Source organism: Orbicella faveolata, unplaced genomic scaffold, assembly GCF_042242905.1.
Source record: "Orbicella faveolata isolate gen_17 unplaced genomic scaffold, um_ofav_v1 contig_12, whole genome shotgun sequence".
NCBI lineage: Eukaryota > Metazoa > Cnidaria > Anthozoa > Scleractinia > Merulinidae > Orbicella > Orbicella faveolata.
The window spans coordinates 32,140,448-32,164,355 of NW_028301539.1; the positions used below are offsets into that span (position 1 = coordinate 32,140,448).

The 23,908-nt window shown below is 39.0% G+C and overlaps 2 protein-coding genes across 3 annotated transcripts; both read left to right on the forward strand.

Moving 5' to 3' along the window:
- Positions 1-81: 81 nt before the first annotated feature.
- LOC110044446 (uncharacterized) lies at positions 82-9,736 on the forward strand. 2 transcript variants are annotated; one of them, XM_089283313.1, is made up of 15 exons: positions 94-115; positions 200-328; positions 455-560; positions 1,896-1,922; positions 2,520-2,637; positions 2,992-3,095; positions 3,176-3,272; positions 3,634-3,730; positions 3,870-3,966; positions 4,420-4,489; positions 5,414-5,499; positions 6,524-6,560; positions 6,683-6,808; positions 7,621-7,778; positions 7,938-9,736. In XM_089283313.1, the coding sequence occupies exons 2-15, from the start codon at positions 209-211 to the stop codon at positions 9,167-9,169; spliced, it is 2,475 nt and encodes an 824-aa protein (XP_089139439.1). In that variant the 5' UTR covers positions 94-115; positions 200-208; the 3' UTR covers positions 9,170-9,736. The 2 variants fall into 2 exon arrangements, with proteins under 2 accessions (XP_020605653.2, XP_089139439.1); XM_020749994.2 differs by having other exon boundaries at positions 82-328.
- A 3,189-nt stretch (positions 9,737-12,925) lies between these two features.
- Positions 12,926-23,120, forward strand: LOC110044402 (uncharacterized). Its single transcript, XM_020749946.2, has 4 exons — positions 12,926-14,013; positions 15,634-15,875; positions 18,912-19,028; positions 20,148-23,120. Exons 1-4 carry the CDS (start codon positions 13,078-13,080, stop codon positions 20,188-20,190), a joined length of 1,338 nt encoding a protein of 445 aa, XP_020605605.2. The 5' UTR covers positions 12,926-13,077; the 3' UTR covers positions 20,191-23,120.
- Positions 23,121-23,908: the final 788 nt, after the last annotated feature.

Here is a 23,908-nt window from a genome sequence, read left to right on the forward strand (position 1 = left end):
GAACTTCCAAATTTGGACATACCGAACACACGAGTATCGACGAGTCTGTCCAAATATGGTGCTACGATTTGTGGCGGGAAAGTAGAACTTGTTTTGCGGGACGAGCTGCGTGCAGGTTTTGATCGGTCGTTCTTTCCTGTTTTATTACTACAAAACTGACAGTTTATCAAAAAGTAGGGTTAAATTGCCTTCTTTATAGCGTTCAAACATGAGGTTGGATACTCCAGAAATCGCTTGGCATGGAAAAGAGCCAATCTTGAGCGTTGATTTTAGCAAAGTAGGATCAACATGGCGACTTGCTTCCGCTGGAGCAGATAACGATGTCAAGGTAGGGTCGATGGAAAAACGTCCAAAACTTGTTTCACAAAATTAATGGTGCATTTTCCTTTGTGTTTTGTCGTGACTGTTCTATACGAAGCGTTTTATTTTAGATCTTTTTCTTATTCCCACACAGATCTGGTCGATAATTTCCAGTGAAGATCAGCATACAAAAATCGAATTTTTAGCCAATTTGAGTCGCCATACAAAGGCTGTGAACGTGGTGAAATTTTCACCTAAAGGTAAGCTTACTCAAACCTTGATTTTTCTCTACTGGTTTTCTGGGAGAAAATGATGACCAGATTTTTTATTCTCGTATTAAAGCTGCTTCCATGAATTGGTTTTGATATTCGAGGAGAAATTAGCAAATGGATAATTATTCAGACGAAATTATGTTAGCCAAATAGCCAGAGGTCAGAACATCTAGCTGAAGTTGATTTTTGGAACGCACCGAATGCTCAGATTCTTCAGCCAATCAGATTTGATCAGCGAGCCATGAAATTTGGTGACTTTCAATTTAGAACCAGCTAGGGATCTTAATTCTGGTGCAAAATGTACTGGGGTCCTGGCGAGGGAACAGGACAAAAATGAGATCCAAAGCTAATCAAGCGAATATACAAACATCATACATGCCAACTCTCCCGGATTATCCAGGAGTCTCCTGGATGCGAAACGAATCTCCTGATCTCCCATACGGGTCACCAAATCTCCCACATAAAAACTGACTTTGAACCTTTCAAAGACCTTGCTCCACTAAGGCTGAAATCGTATCCATAAATTGATACAATTTCGGGTTTTTCAACTTGTTTCACCGTTTCTTGATGCATGTTTTTGCATCGTTGACTTTCAACCACACGTCGACAGAAAATAAAAAAAGGCTTTCTTCATTATATCAGCCATATAACCGAATGCCTGATTGGATCTCTGTTTAACCAATAACGAACCAGGACAAAAGTCTGCTGGTTTTCCCGCTAATTTCCCGCCCCTGCATACCATTTCGTGAGTGATAGTAAGATTTACAATGGGGTAGGGGGGGAATGGGATCATTTTAGGGGGGATTGGATTGATGGGGGAGGGGGGTTGATAGATTTTTTTTTGGAGGGGATAGGGGGTGGGGGGTGGTGTCTGGCAAAAAAATCTTCAGATTTTAGATCTCCAGAGGTTGGCATCTCTGAAACATACAAAGTACTTCCTTTGGTCTGGCTTGAGACTTCCATGTCTGGCTACTGATGTCTCAAATGCCAGAGGGGAACATCACAAATGGGAGCCCAAGATTATTGAGGGTGCATTCTTTTGGGGTGATCTGGATCAGGATCAGTGATCCAAGATCACTCAGATCATGGTGCATCAAAGGAACCGATGAATCCACTCTGGTCACGGATTCATTGGTTCCTTTGATGTAGCATGATCTGAGTGATCTTGGATCACTGATCCTGATCCAGATCACCCCAAAGCAGTGCACCCTGAGTTAAAAAGAGTGAGTCTTGCACCAAAAGCATGATGCTTGGTATGTATTCTATCTCTAGATTTCACACAACTGACATATATAACTGCATGTTTATTTGTCATTTCAACAGAAGAAATTCTAGCTTCCGGTGGAGATGGTAAGTCTGATTTAATTTGTATGGAATGAACAATACTCTACCCCTGCCCCTTGTTCTCCCCTCAGCCGTCAATAATTCTTGGTTAACATGTGCCCCTCCAACCAGGTGTATAAATATGTAGCAACAAATTTAATGTTGAGTCAAAACCTCACAATGGACCAACATTCAATCCAGGGGGGGGAACAAGCATAGTTTATGCTTCTGCTCACTTCGTGGTGTGAAAACTGGGATATGCTCTGGCCAGTGGTATCATCGTATGGGCCACTTTGGTTTTTTGTAGACTTATTTTATCCTGACTGCTCCTCCCTTACCCACTGGGCTGAAAAAAAATTGATGAATTCCAGCTTGCTTGTCCTGGGCAAGTCTTAGTTAGTTGGTAGGTGACTTGCCTGATCCCTTGCCTGTGTGGCAAGTGAGAATGAAAAAGTTACTTGCCCAGAAAGAGAATCCACTTGTCCTGGATGACCGGATGGTACTTTTTGCTATCATTAAGTACATGTAAGTCCTCACAGGTCATGCGTTGTAATACAGGTATTTGATAATTAGCAATATTTATTTTTGATTTCTCGTTATTTTTATGTCTCATTTTACTATTAGACTCTATGATTATTCTATGGAAGCTCAATAATTCCCCTGATCAGAATACTAATGACATATTTATGGAAACGGACGACGTACAAAACAAGGAATCTTGGACCTTTCACAAAGCTCTGAGGTAAAATAAGTTTGTCTAGACTCTTGATGTTTTCCTGATAATAGTTTACAAGTAATTATGGAAACACTTTTGCTTTCCGATAATAATGATCAAAACTGTTATAAACATTTTCCATTCTACTTGAGAATTGAGAATTTACTTGTGTATTTCCTGATGATAATTTGAGGACTTTGAGCTTTAAAAGTATAGCTTAATATTAGGTGTCATGTGACCTCTAAAATTCCCAAACAGGATTTTTACCATCAAACAAAACCACACAAATTCTAAATCAATTTGCACCCAGGGGTGTCAGCTGAATGTTGTCTTCCTTTCAAAATACAGACAATTTAATGCATGTTTGTCTCTTTTTTGTAGAGGCCACATAGAGGATGTTTATGATCTATGCTGGTCTCCAGATGGCAGCAACCTTATCTCAGGATCTGTCGACAACAGTGCCATTATTTGGGATATTTTGAAAGGTGTCTACATTTTCTACAGGATTCTCATTGCTAATCTACTAAAAGACGGCAGACTTACAGTCATCCTTAATTTCTGTTAGGTCAAAAGCTCATCATTCTAAAGGATCACAAACATTACGTCCAAGGTGTGTGCTGGGATCCACTCGGTCAATATGTGGTGACAAATTCCAGTGACAGGTAATTACATGTTGGAATTCTATTCCATACCCATAAAGGAAAAGCAAGGGGAATCATGATAAGCAAACTTATAGTTTTCAAAACGCTTTGTGCATCAGTCAACTGAAGATGACAGTAGGTTCTGTCGAAACATATCTTTCAAACTTAAAAGTTTTGCTGTTTTCTTTAAATTCTTGCAAATAAGCAGGGACTGTAGAAACTGTTGAAATGAAAAATTCTAATAAACCCTGCGATTATCAATAGCCCACCATTAAAAACCTTTTTAACAAATATAAGCCTTGTACTAATTATCAGAATTTAAAGGTATATAATTATGCTTTTTTATTATAATTTATTTCTTTTATATTGTTCTATTTTGCAGGAGTTGCAGGCTGTACAATCCCAATTCATATCGCTGTTGTTACAACATAACCAAGCTATTGGTCAATGGATCTCAAAAGATGGCTGAAAATGGAGAGGTAAAATATACCACCTTCACCCTTCCCCTCAATTAAAATGTGACCAGTCACCAATGTTTCAAAAAGAGATGAGATTTAAGATAGTCTGTGTCTCTGTTTTCAGCAAAAATAAAATTATTTTCTGCTGTTCAATTTCTAGCTCTTTAAGCAAGGAAAAATGTTTCATGATGAGACCATGCCATCCTTTTTCCGTCGACCAAGTTATTCACCCGATGGCTCTTTGCTTATAGTCCCAGGTGAGATGTCATTATCAAATAATAAACAATGGAAAATAACTAAATAAAATTTACTTTTGATTTCGAGGATCATGAGTACCAAAGGCATCCACGGTCGAGAATTGATGGATACCCTCAGGCGATCCTCGATCAACATCTCAATCAAGACTCAATCCACATCTCGGTTGACATTTGGTCCTGAGTTGGTTAATTTTAGATCGACGCATATGAGTTGGTCAACACTTGGCTAAGTGTTGATTGAGTGTCGGTCGACATGTTGATTGAGTGTCGACGAGGTGTCAATAGACCCTCAACCGTGGATGCCAGGACAGAGGACCTGCATGAAAACTAGCTAAGGCTGATGTCTCTTCCTCACTAAATATCATGCCTTTAGTACACATGATCTGAATTCATTATAACCAAGATTTCATTACTGCGATTCTTATTTTTGTCCTATTCGATTTTGATTGACAGCTGGCAGACTTGATGTTGGTGATCAGGTGGTTAATACAACTTATGTTTTCACGCGTGCATCACCTAACAAGTGAGTGTCTCCACTGAATGCTGGGTGGAGTACAGTACCTTCAAGTTGACAGTTTCAACACATAGTTTATCTACTCAAGTTGTGAAGGTGAATTAATGAACATGACACGAGCGTGGGACAAAGAAAAATTCTGAGTCCCTGACAGGAATTGAACCCATGACCTCCCGAACACCGGGCGGGCACTCTCGAGCACTCCAGAGCGTCCGCCCAGTGTTCAGGAGGTCATGGGTTCGATTTCTGTCGGGGACTCAGAATTTTTCTTTGTCTCACGCTCATGTCATGTTGATTAATTCACCTTCACACTACCCAAGTTGTTATGAACATTTAGAAAGATTTTATAAACTATTAAACAGAACATGTTAATGTTATTCTAGGTAAGTTAGTAGACAACTAAGACAGATACAGACCAGGGACCAACCATTCAAGCCCAGGGGGAACTCCCATATAAAATTGAAGGGGATTGCTCATTCAAAAATTTTCTATCGAACCCCTAGAAAGTACCCCTGTCACTTTTATATAGGAGTCCCCAACCCTACCCAACCCTCAGGCATTCAAGATCATTCATAATTTAATTTCAAGAACTTCTTCATGGATTATTTGAAACAATGAACAGGAGCCATTGATTGAGCCTCAAAGATTTTAGAACGAAGTATGAGGACTTCTTTTATAAATACTTTATTGATGCTCCCCAACAGGGCTTTTCAGGTACAACAAATTAAGAGATCCATGGAAATGCTCTTCCCTATCTATTTCAATGTTAACATTGCTGACTGTAAAATAATAAAATTATTATCCATAATATATCCATATAATAGCTCCATTTCACATTTAATGTAAACTGGAGAAGTTAGTTTATTTTAGGAATCTTGTTTGTGGTTGTAACAGCTTCTTATTCACATCAGTGATATTTGATTTTTGTTACAGGCCAGTCCTCTATCTTCCAAGTCCTCAAAAGGCCACCGTGGCAGTGCGCTGTTGCCCAATCCTTTTTGAACTAAGACAAGATAATGGTAAGGTTTGCCTCTTACCTACCTCTTTTTTCACTTTTTTCTTATGTTAGAAAAGGAAAGGAACCCTCTAAATTTTTAACTCATTCTTTCAATTGAAATTGTGATCAGTGTCCAAATTGTACTTGAAATGTATAGGGCAAGTCCATGAACAATTCAAGCTCATCACATGAGTATAAAAGATCCTCTCTATGTACATAAATCTCCAAAAACAATGTTACAAGAAATTAATAGAACAGATTTAGAACTTGTTACTAGACTTGCGCATCACGATTTAGGTGAGGCAACATCATAAACACCACTTTCACGCTGTTGGTTTGTTTGTCAGGAACGCAAGACATACTAACTCGTTTTTAACAAGAGCTGCAAAACTTCTCTTTTATGATCTGTTTTTTACTGACCTTACAAGTAATTTAACTTACTAGTAATTCACTATATATGTATTCCCCTTTAAATTATGTTAATCCATTGTAAGATGGAGGATAAATAAAGCTTATTTAAGAAATAGAAGACACATACCGTGTTTCTATCGAGTTATAGAAATATGAGTGGAAGTTTGGGAGAACGAGAAATGCTGTGGGAACACGAGCCACAGGCGAGTGTTTCCACAGCTCTTTCAAGTTCTCCCAAACTTTCACGAGTGTTTCTATAACTCGATAGAAACACGGAGAACATGTTTTCTATTTCTTTTAGAAAACACCGTGACAAAAAAAGGAAAACAACTGTTGACTCTGATCATCAAAATGTTAATTCTCTTTGCTCGCACCATCATTACATCAACAGCTTGTGCTAGTTCTGTGTTTCCATCGAGTTATAGAAACACGATATTTAACCAGTCAGCACGCTTATTTTCTTAGGACTGTTTTCTAATATATATTAGATAGCAGGAGTTCAATATAGCCAGTTAAACAAGACCAAAAAGGTATATCTAAGGGAAAATGGCCTGATTTTGAGACAGCAGGGTTCAACTGTGTTATAAACATATTAATCACAATGTTGACAGTGAATTACTGCTTTTATCTCACAGCCAAAAGTGAAGAAAAGTCTGCAAAGAGTCTTTTCAAGTAAGTTCCTTTTTAATGATTTACACATACATTGTTATAATTGCATTTTAGATTACTAGACTTGAATGTCCCCTTACTTGACTGACTTGTAATGTTAGCCTAAAACTGCTTTCCCATTGCAGGTTGCCGTACCGTATGGTGTTTGCTATGGCAACATTGGACTCAATCCTGCTGTATGACACTCAACAGACAGCTCCATTTGGCTACATTGGCAATATTCACTATGCAGCTCTTACTGATGTGGCCTGGTATGTACTTACTGGTGATAATTCTCTCTTCACACATGGCAACCCTCTAATATTAGAGTAACCATTACCCAGGGTATATGGCTGCAACATGTGCAAGGGTCATGTATTCTTAACTCTTAACACACTTTGCATGCCTATCATTGGTCAGGCCACTCCCTTTCTCTCTTGTTCAGTAGCATGAAGTCAGAATTTCTACTCCCCCCTGGATGAGAACCTAGTCCATCACAAACAGCAGTAAATTTCTAGTTGAAACCCATTTACAGACCTGGGTGGAGAGAGGCACTGTGAGAGTAAAGCGTCCTGTCTAAGAACACAGCACAATGACCCTGATCAGGGCTCAAACCCAGACTGCTCGATCCAGAGTCCAGCACCCTAACTATTAGGCCATAGCACCTCCCATTATGGTGCCAATGATAGTATTTATGTCAGTCTGTTTATTTAAAATGCTGTACCCTTCTGCTAATAGATCTTTTTAGCTTGGCTGGTTTGTTGGACCATTTCAGACCATGTGATAACACTCTTGAAAAGTCTTGCTGTCAAATTTTCAAATAATCGGGTGTCTAGGAATGAATAAATTTTAAATGGATAAAAGAATAATGTTGTCTAGAGAGAATATCTTGTGGTTTGAAATAGGAAAACAAACCACTTAGGCTAAAAAGGTCTATTGGATAGAAATTCTCCACAAAATCAACATAAACTGGGCTTTTACCTGGAATTAATAAAATAATCTACTTGCTACTTGGCTCACACTCAGTCATAATTATTATAATAGCTATTACAATTCATTGAAATGGTTGTGTCATTATCTTAAGGTCCAACGATGGAAGCATGCTTGTAGTTTCTTCTTCTGATGGCTACTGCTCCATTGTTCACTTTAAAAGAGATGAGCTTGGTGTGCCTTACAGCCTGTCGGTCAAACAAGTGTTGGAAAGAAGCAGCTCTCCATTGCCACAAAATTCTGATACTCCAGGTAATCACACTTAACCTTGTGGTATATGACAATAACTTTTGAAAACTATTGCCTATATTAGTCCATTCTTGTGGAAAGGATTGCAACTAAATTAAATTCTGTTTCTCATACCTAACTATTTTGTGTCAAAATCTTACCCTTTTGTTTGTGTTTGTACAGGTAAAATCGCTAAAAAGCCAGCATCAACCTCATCTGCAGAAAAAGACAGCAATGAGGAAAAGGTGGACAAGCCTCAGACTATAACCAAGAAAGAACCAGTTGGTAGGATAAGCATGTTTACTGTGCCAATGAAGATCACACCAACTAAACCTGCCAGCAAAGTGACCCCCAAGAGAATCACACTGACATCAGCCCCTGTTAAGCCATCATCTATCAATCCAACTGTACCAGGATCAGGTAGCCAGGCCACTCCTGGTCACTTGCAGAACATCCAGCCAGTTACAAACGTTGCAGGATTACAGACAAGCCCAGCTGCCCCCAGACGGGTGACCTTAACACCACTTCAAGGACAGTTAAATGCAAGCAGTTCTCCCATGGTAAATGAAAGAAGTCAGATTACACCTAGGCGTGTCCCACTCATGCCAGTAGCAAAAAGCCAATTGGATGAAAGCCTTGACAAAAACAAACCCACTGCCCAGGTAACTCCTAGGCATATAGCTCTGACACCAGTGGTTAGCACATCCACAGACAACACAACAACTTCAATACAGGAACCAAACTTGGTGCCTGGACACGTACAGACTTCAAATGCAATGGACTGCAAATGTTCATCCAATGGGGATGGACACACTGTCTCATCAACATCTTCAGTTGATGCTACAAAAAGGGATACCAGCCCTCCGCAAACATCCGCTACCCCCCAAATCATACCTAGTACCACACCAAGGAGAGTGTCACTAACCACTCTAACCACTGATGTTGGTAAAGACCACACAAGTGGAACAGCACAACCAAGCCAGTCAGCGGAAACATGTTCTAGGCCAGGTTACAAAGAACATGATACCTCTGTAGACCAACAGGTTCCTCAGCAAAAAGAACCCAACGAGAGTGCTGCATCAAGTTGCACAAATACAGAGCCTTCTGTGATTCAACCGATTTTAGCGGAGAAACCCATTGGCAGTTCTCAGCCAAGAAGAGTAGCACTCACACCTGTTCCCATGGAAACCAAGGCACAATCCATAACATCTCTCATTGATAAGGAAAATAACAAAATCAATCAATTTGCAATGACCAATGACCAAGCACAACCTAAAAGAGTAACTCTAATGACTCTTGCACCTCTTGGAAGTGAAAATACACAGATCAAGCAGCAACAAAGCAGTGCTGAGAAGTGCCACATTCCCAGGAGGCCCATTCCTTTAGAACCTACAGTTATAGTACTAGATGATTAACAACTGAAAAAAAACTTGAAAACAGACTGTCTCATGCAAATAATATTAGGGATGTTATGAATTAGTCATACTGGAAACATTTTCATGAAAATGTTAACTGCCATGTGGATACCTCGCTATAGCAGACATTCAATAGCTCCCACTTCTATGGTCTGTCGCTGACTCACTATTACGGGCACCAATGACTTCGATTGAATTCCTTAACAGATCTTGTTCACTACATAAAACTGAAACTTTTACAAAGAGTGTTTCGTTCACTATGAGAAATTGGTCACATGTCTGTATCTCTACATGGACAACTTTCAGAAAAAGACATTGAAAAACCTCTAAGAGTTGTTGTAAAGTCGATTACCTCACTGGCGTAAATCTTGACTAAACACATACCATCACTGTTCAGAAGTCATGAAATCATAAAAAATTAACAAATTACTGGTGTACGGTTTATTGAGTCTAGCGATTACACCAATAGTCTTTGAAAGGTTTAACATTGTTCGGATGAAATTTTAAAAGATGAAGTAAACACAGCAAAGCTCATGCTCAAAGATCCTGGTGGGCTCCAAAATCCCACTTTGGTAGTTTGTCGTTATTCCGTGAAATTGAGTACTTTGTGGCATGAATGAGACACGTAAACGTTTCAGAGAAAATCAGGGTTGAAGAAAGCATTCCCTGTTCAACTCCTATTGACAAAGGTACGGTGGCCCAAAAAAAAAAATATTTATCCCAGTACAAAAATATTTATCCCAATACAAAAATATTTATCCCAGTACAGAAATATTTATCCCAGTACAGAAATATTTATCCCAGTACAGAAATATTTATCCCAGTACGAAAGTAATTAAAAAAATTAAAGCCGCGATAAGTTGAGGCATACTCACATATGCTACAAGGAAGCTCGCAATGACCTCTGGGAAATTAGTTCCCCTGCCCCATTTGTACTGGAAAAATGCGATAAAAATTCTTCAATGAACCCCTATACCGTCCTCAAACCAAAAATACGTCAATTCGCTTGCCCTCGAAAGCAGTACTGACCAAATTGTCTGCAATGCGCTATCATGTGTTAAAGGTTAGGGTCATAAGATTAAAAAAATACGACGGCGGTCTTGTTTTAAACATAGGCACGCAAGGCGTGCAAGAGTTATTTTTTTTGTGAACTATAAGTCTCGGAGATAGGCACATTCATGGAACTGTTTACAGTAATGATTTGGTTGATTTGACAAGTTTTTTTGGTTGCGATGTACAGCAAGAAAGAAACTGGGAGTTTATGATGTACATAAGATGTTACATCGGTAATGGTAAGATAACTAAATAGTAAGCCATAAAATGTTTGACTGAACAAACTACAGTAATCTGACACGTCTCCAGATTAATGTAGATACCATCTTATTTTCTAACAGGCAATTTTATTCGTTCTTTGATACAACCCACACTGTGATTGGTCTGACACGCGCACATGCATAACTCCCTCACTCACCGATCACGTAGCCCTTCCCCCCGGGGGGGGGGGAACTTCCTTATATGGGCTATATAGGTCTGTGCGGCCCCGAAGGGTATGGTTTTTCAGCCGTTTTGGTCATTAATAGGGTATCGATTTTAGCTGATTTTGGCCATTTTGGTCATAAATAGGGTACGGTTTTTGCACTCTAGTCTTGATATGGGTATGCTTTAAGAAGAAGCCACTTTTTCATCATTATCGAAAAGAAAATCAACAAAAGCCCTTCACAAATTTATACGTTTACGGTAATTTAACATTGGTTTGAACTAGGGAGCTAATTATAACGCAGTTCTGAAACAGGGTTTTGATTTGAGGGTCAGGTCGTAAATAGGGTTTCGAATTTTTGGTCAGGTCATAAATAGGATAAGGAATATCGCAGATTTTGGTCATAAATAGGGTAAGGGTTTTGGGAAGCGGGCCGCACACCCCCAACCAATTTTTCTGGGAGTACCCCCTCGGGAGCCCTTCCAGCCCCCAAGAGGAATTTTTGCTCAAAAATACTCAAGTTAAGAGGACTTTTCGCATTTTATACGAGTAGTAAGTTTACTCTTTTTACACAACACAACGCAACAACACTACTTCACCGAAAATTTAAAGAAAGAGAAAAAGACCTCTCTGACACGTTGAAAGTCTGATTGAATTAAATTGCACTTTAACTTGGTGCCACACAGTCTTCAAAGAACATTTGAACAGTTTTCATACTTTTTACCTTTAAAAATATCGGACTGAAAAGAATGTCATAAAATGCTCATCAAATAAAAATATTAAACTGCTACTGCAGAGACGTAAAAACACTCTAGAAAGAAAAGCTTCTTTTTTGTTTAATATCCTGGGAACAATAGCCGATAACTTGTAAGCTCTAATTGAATTTACTCCCATATGAAAAACAAAAGTGTCGAGTTACCATTTGTAACTAAAAATAGTAAACATCTCGTGGGAACAAGTGGCGACGATTCGTCAGCTCTAATTGAATTTACTACCTTGTGAAAAACAAGAGTGTCAAATTACCCATTGTAACTAAAAAATAAAAATATCTCGTCATATTTGCATGCAATAAGAACAAAACAATCGTTACCTGCACTTACTATTGTAAACGTTAGAGCTGCTTCAAATCTAAATAGTCTCGTCTCCTCTAAAACATGTCCTAAGAACTAAAAGCGACGATTCGTGACCTCTAATTGAATTAACTCCTTGTGAAAAACAAAAGTATCAAGTTACCCTTTGTAATTAAAAATAAAAATATCTCGTGCATTTGCCTACTACTCATGAACTGCTTCAAAACTCAAGACTCATCTCGTTCATAACTAGCCACCATTTCACTGAAAATTATGCACTCTAAAACAGCCCAATGTACGTATGTAACCGTCACACTCTCCTCCAAACCGGACTAAAAATCACAAACCGACAACATACACGTCACTCTTTATTTTTCAATTACCAAAGTCCTTGTGTTTATACTTACCTTGTGTTTCTCACGTACCATTTACCTTTACAACAAGAAATTTGATTGGCTGTTCATAGTAGATCCAATCTGATTGGTGTGACATACATACATCTCTCACTCACTCACTCACTCACTCACTCACCCATTGACCCGTCCATAACATACCCGACGCGCCGACTAAGAGGTATTTTTTTTACAAAAAAATAACTCAAAAATTGATCATTTATGGGAAATTAAGGAAGAGAATTGTCCAACGTGCTGAGATATAAACTTGACAAAAAGGAGGAAAAGTACACTACATGGAATGCAATGCTCAAATTGGAACCTCGTTGCTAAATTCCCCAAACCCTCACCCAAATCTAGCTCACTTTAACAACAAAAAAAACAATGAAAATATGCTCGCATGTTTGTCTTTGGACATTATCTGTTCCTCAAAGCTCACAGTTCGCTTCTTGGAACAGACAATGTCCGCGGACAAATATCCGAGCATCTTTTCGCGCCAAATAGAGACTATGGTTTATGTGTACCGACGGGGTACTCCCTTATATGGGCTATAAGGGAGACACCTATCCGCGGCACACATCTATCCGAAATTTACGGGACTACTTCCCCGCCCCTCCCCCGACCCCCTCCCGGGGTTTATATATAATGTATAGTGTCACCATGAAATGTAACTAAGCTATGACGGAAATTTCGAGTATTTCGACCACTCATGCATGAGGCTGCCTGTGAAATAAGACTTATTAAGACAGCACCAAAGTTCATATTTTGGCCTTCCCTCTGTAACGACAGCGCGCTCGCGCCAAAACTTCGAAATGGCTCCTTGTTGGATGTTGGTCACATGACTGAGCAGTGTTTGCTTTGGGGGTTGCTACAGGTGATGCGAACAATAACGAGGACATAAACAACCTTCCGATTTGTCGTCGTGACCCTCTGAGAGTTAAGAAAACTCATTGGTATCACGCGGAAACCATGGAGAATGATTTGTACGAAGACGAAGTTAATCCAAATAATCCCAGCAAAGTTCGCATCTCTATAACGAGAGCATCTTTCTCGGAGGACGAAGGCGATCTCGAGTCACCTGAAAAATCCCGACCGCGAGCAGATTCTGACAGCAGTATAGACGAGCAAGAAATGGAGAAACTGATGCAAGAAGACGATGAAAATGAAAATGAACAGTTGCACAATGGTGAAGAAAAATTGAACGGACATAGTGGCGATCCTTCGAGCAACGATGATGACAACAATTCAAGAACGGTCGAAGACGATGAAGTAACTAAAGCTTTCGAAAATGGCGTGACGATAAGCGACGCGGCTGATGAACGCAGTGAATCAGCAGGAAAAGTTGGCGATGAACAGAATGATTCCTTACAAAGTAATAACAAAGAAGACTCTTCGGAATCGTCTCCTACAAAAAGTCCGGCGATGGAGATGATCGGAGATCGCGTTCTAATAGAACGTGACGGGAAATTCGAACTTGTAGATGTCAGTGAAATCAAAGCAGAGTATTATGACATGTTGGGAATAGCGCCCGAAAACAATGGCGAAAACGCCACGAGCGAAGAAACAGGCAGTGAAACATCTGAAAATAGTGTTAAGGAAATAGCCGAGGATAAGCCCGAGAAGCGGCCAAGACCGAAAACTACATCGGTTCACGAACTGCATCGAAGAAATGAAAAGAAGAGAACTGCAAAAGGAGTTGATAGGACTCGAAGTCAAAGCGCGAAAGCTTTTCGACAGAGGAGCGACGAATATGCTCATATAAAATCTGATTATGCAATGACTGAACAGCAACTCGAAATCAGAAGAAAATGTAAAGAAGCTAAACTTAGAAGACAAAAAGAGGAGCAAGAAAGAGAAAGGGAAGAACAACAAAGAAAGAGAGAAGACGCCGACAGGGCCTTTCAAGTAAGTATTCTTTCTTTTAAACCTTATGTTGTAGGTAAAGCTTGTCATGGTATGATGATTAACGTGTTCTAGAACGTTCGAACGAGATCCTTAACGATGTTGAATATCGGCTTCAAAAGACAAAAACTTTTTAGTTGGTTCAACTCAAGGGTCATGCAGCATATAACCTTCCATTTACAGTGGTAATGTAACAGGATACCTAATGTTTTATTGACATAAAACTTCATATTAATTTGTGGTTTATGTCCATTTTTACCACTATGAAACTAAGAGTTAAAGCATGGTGGTCATAATGTTAATAGGGAGCTTAAGCAAACCACGATGACGACGGCAACGAGAACGTTGCTGAACGAAAGGTTTAATGAGCAAAACAATAGCTGTGCACGTGCGTTATAAATCTTAGTACATTTCTTTGCTGTCCTCTGGAATACAACAACGTGAAATGACCAAGTTTTGAGTCGTCTACGGAACGTGGAGGACGACAGCTAATTTTTTGTATTTTTCATTTGGAATTGAACTCCATCTTTGCATAATCAGCTTAAGCACGTTTTTAGAGCCATTGGCAGACCGGACAGATCTAGACAATAGCGAACTTCGCTTGTAAAATATAAATTCATTTTTTACTAGGCGTCGTCCTCGAAGTCGTCCTCGTCGTTGCTTGAGCTCCCTAATATTAGGTATTACCCCGATATATTAGAAATTCCTGAATTATAATATACAGTATATTTATATTTCATTTTTTAGCTTTTATGTGCATCTCACAGTTTCTTTTATTTTTCCACAAAGCTGTCTCAGAGTTTTGATTTTTTGAAAGACTAATAAGAAATTCTCTCAGTCTTGATTCATTTATTTGTTTTATAACAAGTGTCTGAACATCTTTTTTTTAATACAAAATTTGAAAAGTCAAATTGTTTTGGGTTGGCAAAGAAAAATGCTAGTCTCACCTTCTCCCAAAGTCTCACATTTACCATTTACCACCCTAACGATTGTACTAGAAACGTTCCTCTGCACAGTAACCATTAAAATCTGCCCCAGATAGGCTGTATTAGGGGGTTCAACAATGCTTATGTGAAGGGGAGTCTTTGTTTACAACGTTTGCCCTAGTAAGCACTTCAGTCAGTGGTTGAGAAGATACAAGGATATCGGAACTCTGAAAATTGAAACTAAGAGCGTACTACATATAAACTCTCCCAAGAAATTAGAGCCTGATTTGAGTGACTCAGGTTGAAAAACTCACAAATTTTACAAACAATGGATGAGCTCACCAGCGCTTTTGGCATCCAGAAATTTTTGAAAGCCAATATATCCTTTGAACAATATTATGCCCAAAGAGCTAAAATTTTCACCAATCACAAAGTTTCACAAGCTCTTTAAATATCTGGGGTCAATTTGTATCCTATGTGATGCCTTCTTTATGCAAAGTCATAACTGCTAATGAAGGAAAATATAAACAATGATGTCAGCAAAGATGCTCATATAAATAATAGGTCAAACAGTTGTTTAAATATAAATAATTTTTTTCAGAAAGCTTTATCACGACATGCTATGCCATGGAATATTATTTTTAATATAAGTAAGTCTGATCCAGTAATTTTGGATTTATTATTTTGTATTTTGTAGGCATGGTTATATGCTAAGATAGAAATGGCACGTCAGGCCAGGTTGAACCAACCAGACCCAAATCTAGAAAAACAGGCAAAAGAAGCAAAGGAAAGTGATGCACAGACAGCTTACAGTGAGTGGCTTGATACGAAGAGAAAACAAAACAAAGCCCTTCGACAGTTGGAGGAGAGCAGAAGAGCAGAAGAAGCATCTCAATACGCAATCAGAGATCGCCAAGTCTGTGATGAAGCTTTCAGAAGGTCAGCTTCTTAAGACTTACAGTCAAACCTCAAAATGCCAGCCCCCCCCCCCCACCCCCCCAAAAAAATGGTTACCTGACTCTACTGCAGGCAGTTTCTTTTCGTCCCAGCTAGCAATCAATATGGCATTTATTGAAACATCTCTGGTAATGTTGGCCAACTCTAAAAAGAAAAAATGGCCAGCCACAGAGTTCCACAACCATCTAACCAAGGGTGGCAAATGGTAAATTAGAGACAGATACATTTTCTGTGAGCCTGAGTCTTTCTTACCTTTCTTACAATTTGCCACCCTTCTGTCAGAACTCTTTGAATTCTTGGTTTTGTTGTGTTTAAAAAGTAAAAATATAGTCCAAGGCTGTTTTTTTTTTGTATTTTATTGTCCAAGGCTTATTAATGGTTTTAGAAAATTTATTAGGAGCCCAAAGGTCCCTAACCATGAAATCCTGGGTGTCAGCACTTAAGCCTGTATGAAAAAAGTAAGTTTTCCCAGTCACAAAGGTTAGTCACTTGTGGCACCTGGGCACTTCTATGGAACAGCCCTGTAGTCTTGAATGTCATCACTGCCATGTGCTAACTGCAAGTGCTTAGAAGCCAGTGACTTTTATGCGTTTTTATAAATTTGCTATTTGCGAGGTGTATGGGTCACAAAGCCCTGCCTCTCTACTGTAGAGGGCGAGAACGATACATGCATGCTTGAAGAAAAGTAGTTAAAAGCTAGGAAACTGTGATAGGTGAAAGAGGGGGGCTTAAGGGGGGTCCGAAAACTGCAAAACCGCACAGATATACGCCAAAAAACCGCAAACCGCATCGGATTTTTTCCCGAATACCAAAACCGCACGTACATGGAGGCCACAATATGAAAGCTGATGTCAGAAAGACTTGTGATATATTTTGATAACATTGTACGTTAATATTAAACATACCATCATAACGCTGACGGTATATTGTACTACACTATTATACTCTGTTTACTACTAACCAAATGCCGAGTATGTGGGTCATGTACTTGAATGAGTACTGATATCTCCCGTGGCTTTGAAAAACTCTGTCACTGATCCTGTACATCTTGCATTGGGTGACTGATTACCTTGGAGGACCCCGTGCTAGTTGTGGAACGCGGAATAAATGTTACTTCTGGAATTGTGACCTTCTTGTCTCCTAAAGAGTTCACGTTCAGTGGAGAAGACGATTGTTAATTGCAAACCACAGAGTTAACTTGTAAGCTGATGTAATGAACCCTGATGCGTTGTAAAACAAAACACTTGGCTCGCGCTTGCAAAACAACCGCATGCCGACCGCCTGCCGACCGCCTGCCGACTGTTCTAAAGAGTGTTATCACCGCACACATTTTTTTTTTCCACCGAAAACCGTGACTTAAGGTTACCGTATACCTTCAGGGGTGTCTCGCGTCCAAGCGATGTAGCGCGTCCGGTTTAAGCTGTAGATACCTAAGCCCCTATATCAAATTAAAGCTTATAGAGCTGGCTATCAAACCATACCAAAGATTTTGAATTAAAATGAGTTGCCAATTTTGTCACGGTCACCAAATGCAAGCGTCCTAATCACCTTTTGGAAGCTACAAGTCAAAGCGAATTTTGTTTTTCGCCAATTTATTTTTTTCCTCGGTTTCAGGACAAAAAGCGCTAAAAAAGCGTGTCTGCGTTTTTCCATATTCAATTGTAGTAAAAAGTTACAGAACATTTTCGAAATAGGATTTAAAAAATGTGAAGTGATCGTACAAAAATCGCTCTCGGAGAAAAAATATTTCGAAATAAACAATTCGCAGACACGTTTTTGTTTTTTATATGTTAATCTAGCTACTGTCCAAATTTGAGGGCAAACAAACAAATTCCGTTTGAGTTGTAACTCTTTAAAGTGTCTGCTTCAAGTGAAAAAATTTATCCGAGAAAACAGCGCTAAGAAAAATATCTCACTTCGCAAACAAACTCCACCCACAAACGCCTTCAACTGGGTTCTCAGATCACTGAGCCAATCAGCGCTTGGAAAATTTACTACCATTAACTCGCGGTGAAATTTACGCGTGAATCTGCAAAAAAAACCTTGCGTTTCGCAATGCGCTCAAGGCGGAGAGATAATTTTTCTGCAGCTGGGTTTTTCTTGAAGCTGGTTTGGCAAAATGGGGAAGACGAAAAAGGATACGAACGTTAGAGTAGCTGGGCGATGAGAACAAACAAAAGAAAGCGCGGCAGAGCAAATGTGCATGGATAATATTACAATGGATCTCAATGAGTTGGACGATTCATCGGTATTGAACTCAACAAAAGAGTCACTGTAAACATCGCTGTTATCGCTGTCGAGTTCCCAAATTTTACATAACCTTTCTCTTCTCTTGACTCGATCTTTTTGCCCGCTTGATACATCCGTAGCTTCATCCGCGAGGCCAACTTTCGCTTCTTCACTCATTGATGTATTTTTATTCATTCTTCGCTCTTTCGAACTGGTAAACGGAGTTTTCCGTGGTCCATGTTTACTTATAACTTAATAGAATTACATCTAACACGAAAAATGCTTGGATTAACAATGCTGATTAACTGAGTAGCCAGCCAATTCGTGGTATCAATATCGGTAATATTCCCGCGAAAGTAGTCTCGGTTGATTGCATACACGTTATAGGGCTGTCAATCAAGAGGGAACTTTTACTTCCGGCCATAACGTAAAACATCCATTTCTCTGCCAATATTAGGTTTTTTTCAATTTTGTTTTCAGAAATTAGAGATTACTCTTCGACCATTAGTTTGAACCAAAAATCCAAATTTGAAGAAAATTGCCGATCTGAAGGTATACTGTAACCTTAAAGGTTGTAATAACCGCAAACCGCTTAGTGTTTTGAAACCGCAATACCGCGAGTTAAAACGAAAATTACCGCAAAACCGCACCAAAAATAATGCAAAACCACATCACCGCAAACCCTTACGCCCCCCTCGTGAAAAAACTGAGGAGCTGTCACATAAAAGGACATGCAACTAGTATAAAACTAAAGCTGATACTGATTTAATAAATCTGTCTTTATAACAGGTGGCTTAAGAAAAAGAAACATGAAGAAGAATTAAAACTTGCAGCAAAGAAGAAAAAGAAACAGAAACCTAAACTGAAGAGAAAAGAGCAGCCACCACACAACTCACATAAGATTCGGTGAGTGCAGAATCAGGGCAGCAAAATGCCCTTTCAATCTCAAAATCAAAAGGTAAATTCTCCTCACTGTTCATCACACAGTTCCTTCCATGTTAATAATGGGAATTCATCTCTGGTTACTGTTCTGCTTTATTCGCTGATTGTAGCGATGCTTGTCTACTAATGGTGCTCTGATGCTGTGGAGGAAAATGTAAAAGCATGGTTAATTGATTGGGGAATGGTTTTTATGCCCAACAAAGTTCTTTCAATTGTTGTTTTGCACTCATACACTTAGCATGAATTACGTAACTGAATTGGTTCTATTGGTGAGTTCCTAAGCCAGAATTAAACAACTATGTAATTCACGCTAATGTATGATCACAAAACAAGAGATTGTGCATGGTCATAGACCTTCCAACTCAAATCTAGCCATCTTTGTTTGCTCCTCTGATGTTTGCTGGGCTTCAAAACCATTCCCTTCTATTAACTGTGGCTAACATATAAAATGGGATAAGCTACACATGTAATTTTTTCTCATGTAATGCTTCCCTGCAGCTCCCTTTCTGTGCCAAAGCTGTTGAATTATCCTTTCCGAGGTTTTCAAAACAAAAGAAAACAGAACTAAAGAAAATTATTGTTCACTTTGGCAAAAGAAGCCCTTGTTACAGGAACTTAAATTAAGGCAGTTTCTTCAGAGTGAAGTAGCTAGCAGTGTCTACTCCCCATGCATGGGAAGTTAGTCTGTATTTGCATGGCTTCTCCTCACCTCCCCCCCCCCCCCCCCCAGCACTTTGACACGTTCTCCTGAGAGTTCACTAGTGTCCTGTTATACTCCTGAGTGAAGAGAGGGATTGTGAGAGATAGGAATCCTGCCAAAGAACACAACACAGTGATCTTGACCATAGCTAAAACCCAGACAGACTACTCGATTCTGTGTCCAATAAACTAACTGTATTGCCACATGTGACAGAAGTAACCAGTCTCTTACTTTTTGTAGCCTTCCATCTTAACTTAATTTGCACCTTACACCCATGGTTCAAGTCTGGACAAAATTATATAATTATATTTTTTCTTTCAAAATTATATTATAATTTGCAGACTTGACCTCATGCCACTTTTTCTCTGTTTCCATTTTCACAGATATTATGAATACTATGGCTACAGAAACACTGTGGTACTGTGACAAATATTCTCTTGCTGTGGATAGGAAATAAATCAACCAAAATGATGACTCATTGCTCAAACCATCTCAAAGTCAAGAGTCCAACTGGTAGAACGTCAAGTATCACTTAAATTACACAAACGCAACATTTACAATTTTCAGGGTCAGTTAGGGGTGTGTTTAAAAGACAAAATGATGAAATGTCACTATGGTTAGCCTACCGGTAAATGGCGCTTTGGTAAGCCTAGTAGCATCCTGTTAGCCTGAATAGCGTTCAGGTTAGCCTAAATATCACTGACCTGAAGGTGGTTAACTCTCAATAATTGCATGGGTTAACCTTATCCCACATTGTTAAGTGCTATTTTGCCATTTCATGTTTTAAACACACCCTCTGTTAGGCATACTAAAGGAAGAAAACTGAAGTTCTAGTAAAAACTGTGAAATATCTCTGGAAGAAAATACATGTAACTCTTGTGGTATTTGAAAGTTTTTCTAAGAAAAAGGGACATGTTAAGGCAAGTGATGGGGGAGTTTGGATAAGATTTTGTACCAAAGACAAAATTTCCCTTGAGGGGATCTAGGGGAATGCTCCTTCACAGCAACCTGTTACAAACATTTTCTCAAGGGTGGGGTTGGGGTGGAAGCCTCTTAACCCTCTCCAGTTGGGATGAAAAAAAAAACAATGGAAGAGTGAAGATATATTAAAAGTCTGTATTGTATTGTTTATCAGTGTCTCATGCCAGTGGAATGCCATTCCTAGTGTGCTTTGACATAGTGATAAATTTATAGTCTTGAAGGCTACACACACAGCAGTGTTCTCCAAAACTTTTAAAAAAGCCAGGAAATATTCATATTTGTTTCTGTAGATAAGTGAAGACCATTTAGTGTTATTTTAAGGATGATTTCCAGTCTGTACTGCGCACTCTCAAGGGTTTTTTTTTTTTTGTTTTGCAACTACTTACATGAAGTAGATTCAAAGTTTCCTTCCAACCACCACTATGGATGCGAAGCTTTACGTTTTGTTCTTTGTGAAAACACTTGATAAGACAACTCCGTGGCTGTGAAAATCAAAGAGACTGTTGGGAAAGGAACTCAAAATGCCCCAAAATAAGGCAAGCAGTTCGTAACAAATAACATTGATTTGCATTCCATCAAGTGAGACTCACAAACATTGGGTTGCTGAGTTATATATTGGGGAGGCTCTGCCCAGAGGTTCAAAAAACAAATTTTCAGAGGGAAGCTAAAGCTATGACGTGCAAGTCCAAAATTATTCTCACTGCCCCCACCCCCACAACAATTCTGCCTGGTTAGGGCCATAGCTAGTAGCAGGTAAACCAAGCTACTTGCTTCACTCATTTTTCCATTTTTGTTGTTTGTAGTCATCATAAACACCCTCATTGCCTCAGTCAAAATTTTTTCATGGACAATGCCTTGGTCATAATTTTGGGTTACAGCCCTGCTTTATATATGATTGTCTTATTTAAAATTAATCGTGATCTTCACACCCGTAACAAACTTGTTAGTTTATGAGTGAATTGCATCAACAACAGCCAAGTTCACTCGTAACATTAAGGGCCAATCAAACATGCTCAGACATAACAGGTGCTATGCGGTACAGCCCTTACTGACTGACAGACCTGAATAATTTCATCTTTTACTTTACTCCTGTAATTAGAATTTCTTCCCAAAACCCTTCACTTTCCAGTGGGAATTAAAGGTTTGAATCGACTAGTGGTAACGTCACTGCAAAATACACTAGCCCCAGACCACTGGACACTACATTCTTTGCACGGTACAAACCCTTACTCTTTTATATGCCAGTTTAGATAGAAAAAAAAAGAGGTTTTCCTTTTATTTATCTTCCATATAGCATGGTACTCTTCCATGTACTTACTGTAGAAATACAGCATCCCTTCTCTAGGTTTGTTATTTTAGTAACCCCTCGTGATTCTTGGATGAATCAACCTCAAGTTGTGTCTGCGTCTTAAAAATTCTTAAATGGCAGTCTTCCCTCCCCTGTGCTATACTTCGTTGGTATAAATCTGCTAGCATTCAATCACAAATGCCGTTCTCTAATTGGTTTCGTTGTAGATACTGTAGATAGTGAGTAGCCCGGCAGTGTGCGGTTGTTAAAAAGATGGGAGCGCGGCTTCTTTGCCTTTTCGAAGTGTCTGTGAAGCGGATTTAGTTATAGTTTTTCACGACTAGTAGTTTTATACTAATTAAAAACAATTGGATTATTTGCTTTCGATTTCTTTGCGTGGTAAGAGTCTCGAGCCCCTAAATCCAATCGTTAAACACACTTAAACATGAAAAGGGTACCCCTTTTGGGCAGAACCTCCCCGTATATTCCACTTTATTATATGGAGAAGAGTGTTTTACTGGGAACTAAACCACTCGTAGATTCCATACGCCACTTCATCCGGGACCCGAGTGGCGTATTTTCCGTATGTCACCTTTGTGAGTGTCGTATCGTTCAATGACGGCACGATTCCCGCCTTTTGCTTTTGTTGAATTGGTTTCTCCATATAATAAAAAGAACATTACTCGTTGGCTCGAAGATATGAATTTTATGTTCTCGTGGCAAGAACAATATCTCACGAGTGAGCGAAGCGAACGAGTGAGATATTGTTCTTGCCACGAGAACATAAAATTCATATCTTCTCGCCACCGTGTAATATCCTCTATATATATAGGGAGTATTTCCCGGAGTAAATATCAAAGCAGTACGTAGAATGTGGTTGTCCACGATTAGGTTGAATCTTTAAATTAAAAATATCTAGTTAGGTCTATTAATAACAATATTTTAATATATATCGTTTGTTTACAAGATGTAATTCTTGTTTAAAAAGATAGTGGATGGTTCTGGTTTAGAGAGCAAAGTGTTTTATTAAACTGACATGTTATTATTCATCCATGGACACAATAAACAAGTGATATAGTTTGTAGCAGTATTATAGTGTGGTGGGCTTGACCACTGGTTTCAATTCAAGGACATCTGCTCTCCTTTAATTTCTTAGTAGATTTCCGGACGGCGCTGTTTCCTACAAAACCAAAGTAACCATATAAGCCTACACAGCAAATTCAAGCGAGGCAACGAATCAAGGAAAAGTAGAAGCAGTCGACGCAAAGCGCGGAAAAACGCATGCAACCAGTCTCAGGTTTTGCATCTGATTGGTTGCGTGGGTGGCGCGAGTTTTTTTAAAGCAAGCATATTACTTTTATTGCCTGTCGTAAAACCTAAATCAAAGTTATCACTAGATCTTGCCAATCACAAACCACACAGCAAATCCAGAGAACCAATCAAAACTAATGCGGCCTATAAAAAGCGTGGGAAACGAATCTGTCCTTTTGAGAGCTCGGAAAACTGCAGAAATACAAGTCCGACAATCGATCGCGCTTTCAAGTGCTCTGGGGTACCGTGGAAGCTAATGAGATGACAAACAAAATAGCAAATGAAAATATTTAATCAACAAAATGTATCAAAATTGTTTCAATGAAGTAAGCAAATAAGCTTACTAGTCCCGGTTACTGAACAAACCCTGTTAGTTTGGAAAAGCGGATTGAATAATGAATGTTCGGCTAAATCTGGGTGTAATAAGTACCAGGTGCAATTTTGTAGAAAAACAAAATTACGTCAAATAAGATAAAGGCAATGTGACAAGATTGTTCCTAGCATGGATGCAATATGAAAAGGAAACATCCCAATAACTGAAAGTTAATTTTAAAAAAATAATGA